General features: G+C 37.6%; 1 protein-coding gene across 6 annotated transcripts in view; it reads left to right on the forward strand.

Moving 5' to 3' along the window:
- The window catches only part of Cntnap4 (contactin associated protein family member 4), a 243,533-nt gene that overhangs the window by 154,575 nt on the left and 73,313 nt on the right, over positions 1 to 15,645 (forward strand). For 5 of the 6 annotated variants that reach the window (XM_027933142.2, XM_027933144.2, XM_027933147.2 and 2 more), the window contains 4 exons: positions 15 to 164; positions 4,846 to 5,017; positions 11,383 to 11,489; positions 15,006 to 15,125. In XM_027933142.2, the coding sequence (XP_027788943.2) occupies positions 15 to 164; positions 4,846 to 5,017; positions 11,383 to 11,489; positions 15,006 to 15,125 (549 nt within the window). The remainder of the gene's footprint in view (positions 1 to 14; positions 165 to 4,845; positions 5,018 to 11,382; positions 11,490 to 15,005; positions 15,126 to 15,645) is intronic. The other variant, XM_027933146.2, reaches the window with a different exon arrangement.

A 15,645-nucleotide genomic window follows, 5' to 3' on the forward strand; every position in this document is an offset into this window, starting at 1 on the left:
TTCCCCTCCCCCAGGTGCTGGATTGAATGATGGACAGTGGCATTCCATCTCCTTCTCTGCTAAAAGGAATCACCTGAGTGTGGTGGTGGATGGCCACGTGACCGCTGCTTCTCCTTTGCTTGGGCCTGAGCAGATTTATTCAGGGGGCACCTATTATTTTGGAGGTAAGAAAAGGAGTGAGGCCTTCTGGGCAGTTGGGCTGTATTTGCATTTCTGACTTTTGTGTCTTGCTGAAGCCTTCATGCTTTTAACCAACATTCACACTGAGAAATAATTTCTCACTTTCTTTAGAATGAGTGGATCAAGATGACAAATTATAATCTGAAGTACATTGCTACAAAGTGGACTTACTGCTGTTTACAGTTTCTGTGATGAGATTTATTTGAAGTAGGCCACCTTCTTCGGTTCTTACCTTCATAGCTTGTTATATTTTCCTAATGTTAAATGGCCCTTATATGTTTTCTTCTGGCTTTATGGGTTGATTTTATTGCAGTGTTTTCCTGATCATGTACCTCTTAGCGCCTCTAAGCATTCTTATTGCTTTCCCACTGCCCAATGCAGAAGGGCAATATGATGCCAATGGACAAATGATTTCACTTAATTAGCCATAGCAACCTCTTCTCCTTGCTAAGTAATAGTGCACTGACACATTTGTTGAAATTGGGACCTTGGCCCTCAACACCAGGCCATCTTCCGTAGAGGACAAGAACACATAAAGTGTTTACCTGCCCCATGGATGTTTGAATTAAAAGCTTGGAAAAAGAAACTGGAGAAATGTAAATGAATTTTTATTACTGGGAAATTAGAAAAATGTTCTTTGCCATCAGAAATACAGTTTTAAAACTGTTAGTGGCTAAAACTTTGGTCTAATTATGTCAAAGGGTGTTTCTTATATTATCATTGTTTTGGTATTTTTACCTTTCATTGAAATAGTTGCTTCTGTTTGACTCATTTTTTTAATTTGGCGGAAGTAGCTGAAGTTTCATTATTCACCACTGAAATACAAATTATTTTGTAAGAATTGACAATGAGTACATAACCCATGAATCAAGTCATCAGAACTTAAAAACAAATAAAAGAACAAACATTTAAAAACCTGTACACAATCCACAAAGGCAGCATTGGACCACAATCTTAAAAGATGCAATTGTCTCCTTTACTAAGATTTGCTCATTTCTGAACCAGGTTATTTCAGAATGTATGATTGATTTAATGGCAATCCATAGGAACATATTCTTTTAATCGATAGTGAGATATATAGAACAGCTTAAATAAGAGCTTTCATTTCAAAGGAAAAGATTTACAAGTATTAAAAGAGATAAGAAGTAAGACATATTGTTAAATGATACAAAATAAAAAATAGAAGATGGGATAAAATGTTTATAAATCATGAAAATAGAATCATCATTCTTAAAGAAGTTTATATCCCTCATGTTCAGATTTAGCAATATTTAGCCTATTTTGTTTACAAGTTTTTTTCTCTAGTGGCGGCTTTTATTCATACTGTAATATTTTATAGTGAAATATATCACATGTGCTTTGTAATTTTTCTTTTTACTATGATTCATGTTATACAGTGTAGTATTTAAAAAATATTTTGGATAGTTTTATCAAAAAGTTGCAAAGACCTACAGAGGATTCCTGTATATCCCACATTCAGTTTCTTCAATCAAGTATGCATTTTAAGGAATTCTAGTAACATTTTGAAGTATGCATCTTCACATGCATACCTCTGCTTAAGAAAGAGTAGATCATTAATAATGTCTGTCCCTCTAGGAGCTTATCTTTTGATCTCCCCAAGAAAGTACTCTTCTGAATTTGGAATTTGTTTCCAAATTCATGTTCATTATAATTTTACATCTATTAAGATGTTCTTAAAAGATATACTGTGGAAACTTCCACTGTAAAATCCCAACTCCAACCCTTTTTAATACATGCCCTGAAAAATCCAGGCTACCCTAGAATTTCCAGGGCTTGTGCTTCAGAGCCTGGTTAAGAAGGTCCATTCTCCTGAAAGTCCATTTAATGTTTTGGGGGCCAGAAACCCTGAATTCTGGGACTTTCAGAGGAGAGGGTTCCAAGTGGACACATCACCTTTCCCTGGGAGGCCTCCAGGACCATAAGCAAAGTCATGCCTTTAAGAAGGTAGGGCAGCATTCCCTAAATTGCAGGACCAGCACAGAGGCCCTGATTGTGTGGGTGGTACTGGCCATGAGGTGACCAACTCTTCCACATTTTTGCTGAAAGTCCTGTGTCCTTCCCTGAAGTCCTGGGCAAACTGTGTCAGTCAGTCGCTATAGAAAACCTTTTGCTTTTTGTGGTCAAGAGTCCCTTTCACTGCCAGGGTCTGTTTTATCTAAAGGTGCAAAGTGGTTTTTAGGTAGGTGGTTCTTTGGCCAGTTGATCTTCAAGAAAAAAAAAAAAAATCCATGCTGGGAGACACTTCCCATCAATTCATCAATCCTTCTTCTCCCTGAATTCAGCTGCAAATTTCCAGCTGTCTTATCAGAATGCAGTCAGTCTAACCTGGCTGTGGTGCCTGCTGCAAAGGGTCAGCCTGTTCCAGCAGACTGGGCTCGATCTCTGTTCTCTGCCAGTCTCAAGAGTGACTGTCACATTGGGAAAGAGGACTGACTGCCCCTGAGTCAGCAGCACTCTAGGTGTGCCACACAAAACTTTCACCATTCCTCCACGACTCCGTACTTTTTTACTTTTTTCCCCTCCAACGAGTGCTCTTCAGAAAGTCAGACTGCATTGCGGTGCACTGTGCTCAACTTTTATTATTTATAAATTACTAATTTTAAATCTGGGTTCTCCAGATGGAGGACGGATGGGTGTCTAATTTCTGTGAATTCCCCTATGGAATCTTTGTGCTGTGCATAACATACCACGCAACTCAAGCTGGGGATGCTGAAACTGTGACTTCTCACATTCCTCCTCCCTTATATAAGGAAAGCGTTATCCGTTCAATGACCAGGTGACACTGCCATGAAGTCGAATTCGACATCTCACTTCTGGTACAGTGGTATCCGGCGATAATTCATCTGTCATCCTCAGAGGTGTTTAACATGCTGACTGCCTCTGGTAATGGATCCATCCATTAATTCAGCATTAAGTGTTCTCCAGAAATCTTCCTATTTTAGAACTTCCATCTCAAATGGGCTCAGTGCAGAACATTATATTAACTCATGCCTGCCTCTTGGAGACTACTGAGACTAACTGGTTGAGCCCTTCTTTGTTCTAAGAATTGCTTGCTTATTGAACATGGTAACTGGGAAAATGAAGTGCCCCATGGTCTGACCTTGTGCTGCTTCATGGTTTCAAGACCTTTCCTTGTGAATCTGAGTTTGCTTAGTTTTGTTTCCTATGGGCATGTGGCACAATTTATTTTATTCTGAAATTGTTTGAGAGGTGTCAGGAAACACCACCTGGGGAAAAGGAGATTAGCAGAGCTGTTTATATTTCTGACATAGGATAGTTGCCACCAAATATTATAGAACCATTATCCTTTCAGTTTTTTATCCTGACATTTTTAATTGGTTAATAATTCATCTAGAAAGCATACCAAGACTATGGTAACCCCATCCTATAGTATAAAGGATTTTTAAATACTAGAAATGTGTTTATTACCATGTAGAATAAATTAATACCTCAACAGCTTTGAATACATGTTTCTTTCTTTTTTTTAATTTTTTATTTGTGGTTGTTCAAAACATTACATAGTTCTTGACATATCATATTTCACACTTTGATTCAAGGACATATTAAATTTGAAACTTCAAAGTCTCCATTGGGTTAAAATAGAATATTTCAATATGCCTGCTAATAGCATTAAATAATAATACTGGCCTTTTAAAATATATTTTGTTGGAAAAACAAAGCATTAAGAGAAATATCCTCAGTCAAACATTTCATTTTAATGGTAGAGAACTATCTCAGATTATATAGGAATTAAGGAGTTACTGGTTCTTCATTCCTCTTTCTTTGAAATTGTAATAGTGGTTGACAGCCATAATAGCAAAGAAAGATTCATAAAATATATATATAAGCATAATATTATTTATTTCATCATAAAATTATTTATTTCACTTGGATAAACATTTAGAACATCATTAAACTCAGACAATAATCATTAATTTAAATTTCTTTATTATTTCCGTAATTAGAACAAACTTAAATCTTAGAAAAAATCAGTATAACGGGAACAGTTTCTTATGAGGCCAAGAATAAATAAAATCAAACAGTATTTTTGATATTGAACCATTTGCATTTATTTAAATGCATGTTAATATGGCTCTTACACACATAGGAAAATAAAGTAGTTAATTAAATAAGTAGTTGGTACTTTTATTCCAGGTCAGAATATCTCCTTTTTCAGATAGTTAACTTTAAATAGAGAAACATTTCATCATTATCGACTTATCTCTTTTTATCTACAGTACACATATTCATCCTTTATGCTCTTAGTTTTGCAGTCTAAAAGACTAAGTTCCCATGTCGAAGTTATACATAATTTAATACTGCTGGCTGGCTTGCTTAGGATTCTGGAGCTAACATGTATATTTCTACAATTTGGATTGAGCTAGTATACTTGTTCATAGTTATGATAGTGCAGTGTCTTCCTGTGATTCCTCTGGACATCAAGAAAAAATTCTCTGTATAAATCACAAGTTATAATTCATATCAAACTAACAATGACTGCAGTGAGTTTGCTTGCCTCCTTGGACGCAGAACATAGACATATGTCTTTTATTTTATTTTTTTTTAACTTACTATTCTATGATCCTGACTCTGGATTCATTACAGTGTGTCTTTGTTGGTTATACTCTGATTTGGTTTCATCAGGTTGTCCTGACAAAAGCTTTGGATCCAAATGTACAAGCCCCGTTGGTGGATTTCAAGGATGTATGAGACTTATTTCCATCAGCAATGAGATGGTAGATCTGATTTCAGTTCAGCAGGGATCCCTTGGGAACTTCAGTGACCTTCAGATAGACTCATGTGGTATCTCAGATAGGTAAGAATGGTCTCACTCCTTTACTGTGGCCTGTTTAAACTTATGGTAGCAGATTAAAATGTATGTGTGAAATGAACGTTTATTCTCTTCCTTTCATCTCTTCCACAGGAATTGGATTGTATTTACATTAGAAATCAGAAAAATAGAACTTTTGCTTTGTATTTCATATTTCAAATAATAAAATTTAGATATAAGACATGAGACCATGTTATTTCTATGTACATGTTACCAATTTACAAAAGATAATGTGGAGGCTGCTATCATTTTAGATGGATATAATCATATCAAAACTATGTCATTAAATTCAATGGTTTAGGGCATCTGGAAAGTAACATGGATCATCAGGTGCCAATAAATCAGAGACCTGTGTGGTGAATTGTCAAGCTGGCTTTTGCTACCCTGACAGTTGTGTATTTCGGAAGCGGGGAAACTCACTGGTGCCCGTGCTAATTTCCACCTTTCACAACCTGTTACCATCTTCTCTACAGGAACATGAGAGGAACCCCTCCTCTAGAAAGCTCAGGACCATGGTGCTTATCACAGTGCAAGGATGGCCCTGGAGGTTCACAGAAGCACCGGGGGGGGGGGGGGGGGGGGGCACGGCAAGGCAGGAGTTAATTATAGAAGACAAGCAACTTTTATAGGAATATTTAGCAACTAAGAATGGTTAAAACCTGTGGTAGGCGTGGGCAACTGTGGCATATGTGATCTTACTAGCCATGCTTTATAATCACAGCTGTTAATTTCAGTTATTGAGTTAATTGGAATATCACACCCAGTACAGATTTGTAAAAGTTTGTAGACTTAACATAAACGAGTATTTAAATCATTCCTCGTAAAACCCTTAAAACCTATTTCTTTTTTTTAATATTTATTTTTTAGTTGTAGTTGGACACAATACCTTTATTTTATTTATTTATTTTTATGTGGTGCTGAAGATTGAACCCAGGGCCCCTCACATGCTAGGTGGGTGCTCTACTGCTGAGCCACAACCCAGCCCCATTATAACCTATTTCTAATTGTATTTGTTTTGGGTAAATATAAAAATAGATGACAGAGAAGTGGGCTAAGATGACATGGCTAAGAAAAGGCAGAGTCCAGCCCCAGAGCCAGCAGAGTGTGCCTGAAATGTTTGCCATGCAGCCTGTAGAGGCCATGTTAGCACTTATGGGGGTGCATATTTCATCCAAGCATAATAAACTTATCACTGAATGTTTTAATCCATTATAATAAAAAGCAAGCAGTAACATTACTAGCATATTAAAAATCTGACAGGAACTTAATGCAGTCCTTTCTTTTTTAATATGACTGACTTTAAGCAGGTTCAGACCTGCATATAAAGGAATGCATACAAACAGGCATGCGCACACGTGTGTGCACATTCCCTGCACACGGATACACTAACATCAGCTTGCACGCAGTCTTTCTTACACATGCACACACTTATGTGCTCACTCACCTATCCAAAAGCTCCTCACACACTCACAGGTCATCATTACATGCATTTGTACAACTACTTGTGCACGCTCACACACGCACACATTCACATACACCTATGCGGTCCCACACTCACACACTGACAAGGTCATTAACACACTTATGCGTCTTTCACACATGGTCATTCAGATGCACTCTGTCATCTAGCAGCCCTCCCCTTGGTCTGTGGATCTCAGGAAGATCATGGTAAGTCTAGGGATTCTGGGTGATAGAGTGGTGAGGACAAAAATGCCCGGCAGCTGTTGCTCTGCTTCCCATTTCTGGGACAGACACCCAGATGGGGCTGGGACAGGGTTGACAAGTATTGGGGCATAAATGCTCGCTAAGTCGTTCACATGTGTTAAGTGTATCTTTGGGTATCAGCTTTCTAAGATAGCACCAGGTTGGGAAGGTTACCATCTCACCTGCCAGCACAGCCTGTGCCTCTCCGAGCCAAGAGAGGAGGAGGGTGTGGAGTGTGTCTGGGTCTCAGATGACACCCAGGCTGCAGAGACCTGAAGGTTTCTGGGTGTCAGTGTCCACTGCTGTGACTTCACAGCCCAGCACCCTCCTCCTGGCTTCCTCCCTTCCCAGCCTCAGCCCCTCGACCACCACCAGGTTACCCTTTCAGTTCACCCCCACTGCCCAGTCCTTGGGCTCTGGTCTTGAGCCTCCATTGTACTCTCTCCCTCCAGGCTGGAGTCTCTACCTATAGCCTCTACTTTCCCTCTCATCTCCACAGAGCCCCATAAGACTGGCTTCTGGGCTGGGGATGTGGCTCTAGCGGTAGTGCGCTTGCCTGGTTTGATCCTCAGCACCACATACAAACAAAGATGTTGTGTCCGCCGAAAACTAAAAAATAAATATTAAAATTCTCTCTCTCTCTCTCTCTCTCTCTCTCTCTCTCTCTCTCTCTCTCTCCTCTCTCTTAAAAAAAAAAAAAAGACTGGCTTCTTCCCTCTGCCTCAGCTCACATGTTCTTCTAAGTGGGTTTAAAGATTAGGGTATCATTTTCTCTCCTGTAGTACTGCAGGCGTGGCTATTTTGGGAGGTTGCCTGGGGAGTAGGTGGGCAGGGGCAGTAGGGTTGTTAGTTCTTGTCAAATATAGTTTTGAAGAAGATTATTAGAAAGGAATTCTGTTGCTAGTCATTATTCTAATGTCTATAGATAACTGTTACTATTTAACGTCCTTAAATGGGATAACGTTGTATAGATTTGACTTTGATATCATTAGTCCCAGCCAAACTTTACATCAAATGAAAGTTCTTTGAAATTTAACTCGTAATGGACAGGGAATCCATTTAAATCAAAATCTTTGCTGTCACTTCAAGTTTGGGTATGTTGATGTATGCACTCCTTGAATTCACAAGCAATGAAAGTAATGATGGAAATGTCCAGGAGAAAGATTTAGAAGTCTGAGAAAATGGGTTGATGGATTGTCTGACTTTGTATTTGAGTGCCTACCGAGAAGAAAAGTGTAAAACACAATTGTTTAGAACATTCACTGCGAATTGCCCTAGGTTACCGGCATGCAAACATTACCATATAATGAATTTAAATAAAATTCGCAATTTAGTCTTTCACATTGCATTGAAAAGTCTGGTCTGTCTAGCAAGAATCAAGAAAAGTGGATTCAGTCAGTTTTTTGTAAGCAGATCACATTGAAGTAGCATATATATTACGATAATTAAAGATACCTTCTTTTGGATTTGAGGCAAAGCCACTTATATCTGTCCCTTTTTCAAACAAGATTTGTGGTCCATTAAAGTATGATCTGCTCTGTCCTTTTCTGATTTGATTACCAAGTAGGATTGTTACTGTTTTAATATTTTAAAGTCTCCTTCTTTTTCATTGATTTTAAATACTTAAAAATTAAATAAATTATGATACAGTCTTTGAATGTATTCCTGAAAATCTATAAAATGTTAAAATATATATAAAATTAATGGGCATGGGAATATATCCATTATTTATTTTTGGATCTTCAACAAACAGATTGTAAAATAGCATGACTTTACTCATGATTATATATATATATATATATTTCTATATATTTTATATATGTTTATATTTGTAGAGGTAGTTTCTATATAGTAAAAGTGATTTTTCTCCTTATTGTTTCCTTTCTGTACATTGAACTTCTATTTTTTATCATCAGGAAACATCAATAACATGATGTTCAGTTAAAATTGCAAAAATCTTATAAGCAAAATATGAAACTCCCATCCTTAGTTTTTATAAAGGAAATGGCAAAAATCCCATATAAATATATTCTTGGCAGGTTTTATAGTTTATTTATTTTTAAATTTAAAGTGTATGAGAACATTAAAAGTCTGGGTCTCAAAGTATCATTTCTTCTCAATTCGAAAAGCCATCAATTATCTATCTGATCTGGGCTGTTTGAAGGGACACCAAAAGTCCCCAAATTTCTTTGTTCATAGTGTTTTACTTCTCTCAGTAATTTTTTACAATTTGTTTTAAAAAGTTTTTTGTTCTAATTAGCTTTACATGACAGCAGAATGCATTTCAATACATTGTACCCAAATGGAGCACAACTTTTCATTTGTCTGGTTGCACACGATGTAGCACCGCACCACATGAGCAGTCATACATGTACCTAGGGTAATGATGTTCATCTCCTTCCACCATCTTTCCTATTCCCATGTCCCCTTGACCCTCCCTCCCCTTTGCCTAGTCAAATTTCCTCTGTTCTCCCCATGCCCACCCCCCACTATGGATCAGCATCCACTTATCAGAGAGAACATTCAGCCTTTGGTGTTTTGGAATTGGCTCACTTAGCACGATACTCTCCAACTCTATCCATTTGCCTGTAAATGCCATAATTTTATTCTCTTTTAAAGCTTAGTAATATTCTATTGTGTATATATACCACAGTTTCTTTATCCATTCATCTGTTGAAGGGCATCTAGGTTGGTTCCACAGTTTGGCTATTGTGAATTGAGCTGCTATGAACATTGATGTGGCTGTAATTTTTTTTATAATGCCTCTAAGTCAAAAGACATCCCTGATACTTTATTTTAAAAGTGTCATAGGTCCAAACAACTCGATGGAGTTAGGCTGGCCTATTTGCTAAGTGGTGCTAATGGAAGTTGGTCTCCTGTAGAGACTGGGAAATAAGGGCTCTAGCCTTCTTGATGTTTGCACTTCAAAGGGATGAATCCCAGGTCCTCCAGTAAGACAGTCAGTCTTGGGTTTTAAAACTTGCAAGAGAACAGAAGTTTTCTATCTAAAAGGGTGAAGGGCCAGGCAAGGTGGCACACACTTGTAATCCTAGTTGTTGGGGAGGCTGAGGCAGGAGGATCACAAGTTCAAAGCCAGCCCCAGCAACTTAGGATCTAAGCAACTTAGTGAGACCTTGTCTCAAAATAAAAAAAGTACAAAGTGCTGGGATGTGGCTCAGTGCTTAAGTGCCCTTGGGTTCAATCCCCACTACCAAAAAATAAGAAGGAAAAGGGGTAATCTACAATGGAAAGTTTTCCAAAATACATGCTGTAAGGAAATGGCAGTCAGTCAGGGATGTACCATCAATAAGAAACCTATCTAACAGGCAAAACTGGGGCACAGGGTGGAATATTAAAGCCAACCTAGGGCTATTTGAGCTGATGACAGTGGTTCCCCCAACTCTTTCCTCCCTGATGTCCTCTGTGTCTGTAATTTTTCTGTTTTCCTAACCTAATACTTTGATTTAAAAGTGTTTTAGCTCCACATGACTTAATAAATATTTTTGTCCTAACAGCATAGTAAGACGTTGAAAAAAATGATACAAATCTAGAGAACTAATGGACAATAGGAGGGCTATAGGTAACAAAATCGTGCCATATTAGGGGTTCATGCTAAATGTGTAGATTTTAGCTACTTTTACCACAAAAACAAAATGAATCAAACAACTGGGTAGCTCAGTGAGATGAGGCACAAACTAATTTGCTTCACTATAATGACTTTTTTACTATCTTTATGTCTAATGTCATATTGTTTACTTTAAATATATAGAATAAAATTAATTTTAAAAGAAAAAGTGATCCACGTGATTTACAAAAAATGATTTCATTCATCATAAAACATACTTATTTAGTAATTGGATTGTGGACCTGCACCATCTTTCAAAAGCTTGGAATCAGATCAAATGCTGCTATCTCCATTTTTTTTTTTTTTGTTCCATGTAGATTTCACATGGTACTTGCTTTTCCAAATCAATTATTAAAATCCAGCTTCTCAAAGACAGGTTGTGATGAAAAGGAATGCATTATGGAGCTGAGCGACTTCACGCTAGTAAGTCACACTGTGCTTGACAGACGTTGAGCGTGCCAGTTACTTCTCTTGAAATTTTAAAATAACCTGGGAGCCCCCGTGAGTTCCATTCAGGGCCTCTGCACTGCTTGGAATCCGTGCATCTCTACTGCACATCGTTGGCTCCTCCTGGATCCCAGGTCAAGTGCACAGATGGTCTCCCTCCCACTTCCTTCTTTCCTCGCCTCTTCTTTATTCCTTCTTCCTTATAAATGTTCAATGTAGTAATTCAGTGTGACAAAATACTGTGTCACATAAGCTTTTGATATCCCTGAATATACATCGAACTCATATTGTGTCACTTAGGGAAAATAAAGGGCGCTGATGTAGTGAGACAAAGTAGAAGATTAAGCAGTCACAGTACCTGGAAATGGGCGGGAACTGGCTGAATTTAATGACCCAAGGTTTTAGTTCTGTGATTCAATTACCTTCACACCAGACTGAATCACCATCGGTCACGTCAACCTTACTCTTCCTGTGGGGTTTGACACCTCTCTTTCTCATGACCACGAGTATAAATGATCAAGACTTTATGATATCAAAAATGACAAACGGTGGTTGTTTCTTCACCTTCTCCTAGGTGTTTGCCCAACTACTGCGAGCACGGGGGAGCCTGTTCTCAGTCCTGGAGCGTCTTCCATTGTAACTGTACCAACACAGGTTACACGGGAGCCACCTGCCATACCTGTAAGCCGAGTTCACCTTCCCGATGTTGCCCCTGTGGTGACGTCCCTCTCCATCTCCCTTTCATTGCTGTTTGTACGTGGGTCTTTGTGTGTGCAAGGTGGTTGTGGAAGAGACAGTCCTGGCTTTGAGCACCCAGGGGTTTCTCGTTTATTTTAAATCTGCACCCCACTTCCTTAAGTAGTCAAGGTAGTTGGTAGAAATATCTAAAACAGAAATGAGAAGGGGAAGATGGCGGCAAATGAAAACACGTACAGCAAACAAGAGATCCGAGGACAGAAAGCAAACTAAAATGCAGAGAGGGTGATCGCCTGGCTCTGCTACTTGATTCAGGCCAGTGTTCGACTCTACACTTAAGACACAGTACGAGTGGACACATGATCCGTTACCAGATTCTTACTGTTCATACTAATAAACAAGAAGATTCTCAGAAAACAGTAATGGATGGACTAGGGCACTGTGGCTTCTGGCACAGGGATGCAGATCTCAAGTAGAAACCATCTGTCTTAGTGCATTGGGACATTTATAAGACAGTATCACAGTTTTGGTAGCTAGAAATCCAAGACCAAAGGGCCTCAGATTTGGTGTATGTGAGAGCTTGCTTCTTGACATCCTTTCCCTATATCCTCACATTTAGGAAGGATGAGGGATCTGCCTCATGAAGCCTCCACCCTGGTGACCCGGGGTCACCTTCCAAAGTCTTTACCACCAAATACCTACAATGGGGGATTATGTTTCAGCATATGTTTCTGGGGGAAGGGGGCCCCAAACTCCCAGTCTACAACACTAGGTAATACTTAAATATTTGTGCCTCCCTGTTTAATGAGGGTGATGAAGACAAATGGAGTAATTATTATATGAATCACAGCAGTTACTATAATTGAATACTTTCTAAATGCGAAGTATTGATCTTGTATTATATAAACCTTAGCTCATTTAATTCTGATTATCACCCTGATAGGTAGGAACTAGTATAACTCCTATAATAGAGATATTAATAAATTTGCCCAAAGCAGAGTGAGGATGGAGGTACCTGAACTCATGTTGTAGAGCTGGGATCACGAGCAATACCCTTTCCTTGTGTTATAAACTCCATTTTTCTGATGCAATGCTTGCACATCTTGTAAGATCTGGGTGGTTTTGTTGTCTGTTTTTTTCAGTACATACAATAGGGTGACAAAAATGCTCATTCCCCCTGCCCCTTTTTTTTTTTGTATTATTATTGAGTTTATGAGCAACTTAACTCCTAGTACTACCTTCTATAGTCTTGGCTCAAGGCGGGTGTTAGGTGCAGAGTTAGACCTCACCAAGTTGGATCTACAACTACAACTCTGCACAATACTTTATATTCCTGACGGGGTACAGTTTGGAATCCTGGGCTCCCAGCTCTGGGCACTCTACAGAGGATCCTAAGGAGCCTTGATTCGGGTTGGAAGGGTGTGCTCAGCAGGACCTCCTGCGCCCCCCTTCCCCCCCACCCCCGCCATGCAGCATGTCATTAAGGAGTCTCAGTCTTTTACATTTTATAAAGAGTGTTTCCTGGTGATAACAGCTTCAACTCACTTGTCACCAGAGGCAGGTTACTTGAGTCATGTCACCCATCTGGTGAAGGGACAGTGCATTTTAAGGGACAGTGCATTTTTTAGATCTTTCACCAACCCCATTATAGTAACTAACTCAATCCTGAAAGCTATTAAGTATATTTAAATTGACCATTCACTTTTAATTTCTATCAATGACTGAATATAATATAAACACAAATAGCTCAGAGGAATAAAATTAAATGATAAATAAAAAGGTATTTTCATCCAGGGCCCACAATTTGATTCAATAAATAATTTATTAGGCTTTTGAGCAGATTGCCCAAATGGAACTGAATTTGTTGTTGTTGTTGTTGTTAATAACCATCCTGAGAGATAGGGGCAGATTGACAGACGTGGTTATAGTGGTGAGGCAGAGATGGAGACTTTTAAAAGGTATTATTAGGAAACAATACATTAAGCAGCCATGTTATAAAAAGTCAAGCAATACATATAAAGCAAAAGTCCTTTAATTACCCTCATCCAATCATGTGTCTTTTCCAATGTGTGTCTCCATCCCAGAGTCATGCGTAAATCCTGCCAATTTCAATCTTGCAACATAAATGTTTTCTTCCAAAGCACTGATGAACAGATTTATCTGCATATAGAAATGTTTAACCAGCTGGGAGCAGTGGCACATGCCTCTAATAACAGCAACTCCACTCAAGAGGCTGAGGCAGGAGGATCACAAAGTTCAAAGCCAGCCTTGGCAATTTAGTGAGGCCCTAAGCAAATTAGCAAGATCCTGTCTCAAAATAAAAACTAAAAAGGGCTGGGAACTTGGCTCAGAGAGCACCCTTGGTTTAATCCCTGGTATCAAATAATAACAATAATAATTGAAATACTTGACCATTTTTACGCACTCACTGCAGTGCACAAAATGCATGTATAACTAACAATCCATGCTTATATTTCCATCTACAGTAAGAATAAAAAGTCTCAGACTATATAGAAACAAGGAAGTACATTTCTATGATTATTTAAAAACTTTTAACATAAAACAAATCAGCTACAATGTTTCATGTTGCCTAAGCACTAATTAATATAATATTCAAAAGCTTAAAATAGATTCAGGAAAGGATGTCCAAGGGATTTTTTTTTAAATTTCAAGTTTCATAGTATAAAACGCTTAACAGAAGTTTTTGGTACACTTGGTCAAATATTCAGTAAGAGGTATGTATCATATAGGAGCTAATATCAAAACTTGTACACGGCAAATATGTACTTGTAAAATAAAAAAAATATGAATCAAACCACATTGAGACCACTTGGGGGCATATTTACATAAATATTTCTTCTGCTTTGAATTTTAATTATCTTAAATTCTCACTACAGAGCATTAGAGAAGTTTTCTTTAGTCAGTCAGTTTTAGATTTATTGATGAAGAACTTGGTGAATCATATCTATTCTGTGAAAAATTGTTTTTACCTATAGTGAATTTTATGTGAGGATGGAATAGAGTTTCAACATTATTTAAAATGTTTCTGCTGCATAACTATTGGGTAGCAGTAGATTATTAGGCAGTCCCTCTATTGTGCTTCAGAAGTGCAGGATGTCAAGATGACATTGGAATTACGAATTCCAAAATGGGTGGCAGGTGATGTCACATTAAAGTTCTTAACACTCTAACACCTGCTTCCTCTTTCCTTGTTCTTTCTAATATAAAAATCAGCTAAATTTTCATTTCCATGAAATACTCCCATTTTTGGCTTTTTTTCCTTCCTTACCACTTTCATTCATATTCATTTGAAAAGAATTAAAAAATGAACTGGGTTTTAAAGTGTAAATTTTACCTTTTCTCTTGTCATGTTGTGCATGTTACATTTCAATAATTTAAACAATTTCAATAATAATTGGAGAATTCTGTGCCCAAATTAAAGTTTCAGATATTCATTTCATACTATTTTATTTATGATGAGACTTTTTTTTTTCCCTACAGCTATCTACGAGCAGTCATGTGAAGCCTATAAACATAAAGGAAACACCTCAGGGTTTTACTACATAGATTCTGATGGAAGTGGTCCACTGGGACCATCTCTTCTCTACTGCAATATGACCGGTGAGTTAATCAACTTTCCTGCAATAGTTAAATCTGCATTAATGCCTTAAATACACAAAATTAAAATAAGTAGAGACTTGATCTAATTTGCAACTTGATTAAAATATGTTATTAGTAAAATAACTGAGCATAAATATTTAAAAATCAGTTGAATGGCAATGACTTAAAATATTTTTGTTTTCTATGCATGTGGTCTTTTTTAGAACATCTAATATAAATGGTTCCAACTATCTCCTCAAATTAAAAAAAATGGTAGACTTTAGCAGAGAAAATTGAAAAAAAAATAATTTTTAAATGTATGTAAACATTACATTTGTTTATATTCTAGAATTCTTAAATCAATTTACCCAGAAATTATGTTTGGTTAAATTCAATATACATTCATGATAAAAATTTAATAAATAACCCATAGAAGAAAAATTCTTTAATTTGACAAAAAATGCCCACAAAGAACTTATGGAATTTGTAACAGTTTATGGTGAAGTATTTAAAACCCTTCCCTCTATCACCAACAGTAACA

Source organism: Marmota flaviventris, chromosome 18 (genome assembly GCF_047511675.1).
Source record: "Marmota flaviventris isolate mMarFla1 chromosome 18, mMarFla1.hap1, whole genome shotgun sequence".
Taxonomy (NCBI): Eukaryota; Metazoa; Chordata; class Mammalia; order Rodentia; family Sciuridae; genus Marmota; species Marmota flaviventris.